The sequence below is a fragment of the Seriola lalandi genome, unplaced genomic scaffold, assembly GCF_002814215.2.
Source record: "Seriola lalandi dorsalis isolate HSWRI2012SDOR001 ecotype SW California unplaced genomic scaffold, Sedor1 jcf7180002001200, whole genome shotgun sequence".
Taxonomy (NCBI): Eukaryota; Metazoa; Chordata; class Actinopteri; order Carangiformes; family Carangidae; genus Seriola; species Seriola lalandi.
The window spans coordinates 1-1,815 of record NW_019471859.1 but is presented as its reverse complement, the minus strand read 5'-3'; the positions used below and the strand labels follow the sequence as shown (position 1 = coordinate 1,815).

Sequence of the window (1,815 nt, the reverse complement as noted above, 5' to 3'; positions counted from 1 at the left end):
TGAATCATTTAGCTGAGTCTCAAATACAGATGGTGTTTTCATGATGGTTTGGGCAGTGAGGTCATATCCAGTGACCATCGATTTAACAATGTAAAAACACATTTGGAGATTAAAAAGAACATTCATTATAATTGGTAAAGTTTAAGTGAAGATAATCACACCAAAATGTAATGTGCTTATCATTCAGGCACGGGATGTGCGGACAAATGAGGTGGTGGCCATCAAGAAGATGTCCTATAATGGAAAGCAGTCCACTGAGGTAAGATAGGTTTCACTAATCTACAGCATGTTAACAAGCAGTTGTTACCACATTACACATTAATGTTATTGCGTGTGTTGTTATAGTGCTCTACTTTTTCTGTTTTTACAGAAATGGCAAGACATTATCAAGGAGGTGAAATTCCTGCAGAGAATACAACACCCAAACAGCATAGAGTACAAAGGATGTTACCTGCGAGAGCACACTGCCTGGGTAAGATTCAACATAATTGACAGTGATGATGACCACACTTTATTACCCACTGATGAATAAAGAGGAGAAAAATACATAATTCAAACAGAACACTCTTTTTTTCATTGCAGCTGGTTATGGAGTATTGTCTAGGCTCGGCTTCAGATTTGTTAGAAGGTGAGTTGAAAACCTTTGTGATTTTTTTCGAGGCTGTATGACTATAAGCAGATAGGGTAGTCTCCCTTTTCAAATTTATCCTTGTTAGTTTTTTTCTCAATTTACATCTCTGTTGGTGAATGTATCCCTTCCAGTTCACAAGAAACCTCTGCAAGAAGTTGAAATAGCTGCAATTACCCATGGTGCTCTTCAAGGGTTGGCTTATCTTCACTCCCACAACATGATTCACAGGTGAGTGTCTCAAGTGTTCAGGAGCATGCGGGGCACCAAATGCTTATGCCCTCAGGCGTTCTGTTGTCTGTGTCGAGTTATAATCCTTTCTTTCTGTGTTTGACAGAGATATCAAAGCGGGAAACGTCTTGCTGACGGAGCCAGGGCAGGTAAAACTAGCAGACTTTGGTTCTGCCTCCATTGCCTGTCCTGCAAACTCCTTTGTTGGGACTCCATATTGGTAAGTTACAAAACATGTATTTTAAAGGTTCCTCTCACAGCACTGTGGCACATTTTTCATCAACTTGCCATTCACATATGTTTTTATTGTGCTTTGTCTGTTTTTTTTCTCTTAGGATGGCCCCAGAAGTCATTTTAGCTATGGATGAGGGTCAATATGACGGAAAAGTGGACATTTGGTCTTTGGGAATAACCTGCATTGAATTAGGTATAGTCACTGTTGTATATGGCCTGATTCACATCTAACATTTAGACCTCATTTGTTGTTGCACTGCTCACATCCACACATCTGTCTTTATACTTTTACAAACATATTGTAGCCAGCATTAATTGTGCTCATTTAATCAGTCAATAACTAAATCATGTTGCTCTTTCTCCCTCTTCCTAATTTCATTTTCTTTCACATCTGACTCCTTGGTGTAACCTGCTACTTGGTTTGTAGCTGAGAGGAAGCCTCCACTGTTCAACATGAATGCAATGAGTGCCTTATACCATATAGCACAGAATGAGAGCCCCACGCTGCAGTCTAGTGAATGGTGAGTTTAGAATTAAATTTTTAAGAGCTAGTGTATTGTTTCTTAAAAACAGAGTCCACAGAATAACTACTATGTATGCTTTTTCTACATTTCATCTCTCAACTTTAGGACGGATTATTTCCGAAACTTTGTAGATTCTTGCCTTCAGAAATTTCCCCAGGACAGGCCGAACTCTGAAGAGCTCTTAAAGGTACGAATCAG

The 1,815-nt window shown here is 39.3% G+C and overlaps 1 protein-coding gene across 1 annotated transcript; it reads left to right on the top strand.

Annotated features, from left to right (window-relative positions):
- Positions 1–193: 193 nt before the first annotated feature.
- On the top strand, positions 194–1,804 carry LOC111663840 (serine/threonine-protein kinase TAO1-like; the record flags this gene model as incomplete). Its single annotated transcript, XM_023418196.2, has 8 exons — positions 194–259; positions 371–472; positions 583–628; positions 763–859; positions 966–1,079; positions 1,195–1,286; positions 1,521–1,614; positions 1,723–1,804. Coding segments are annotated over exons 1-8 (657 nt in total), but the record flags the coding sequence as incomplete, so codon positions are not given.
- Positions 1,805–1,815: the final 11 nt, after the last annotated feature.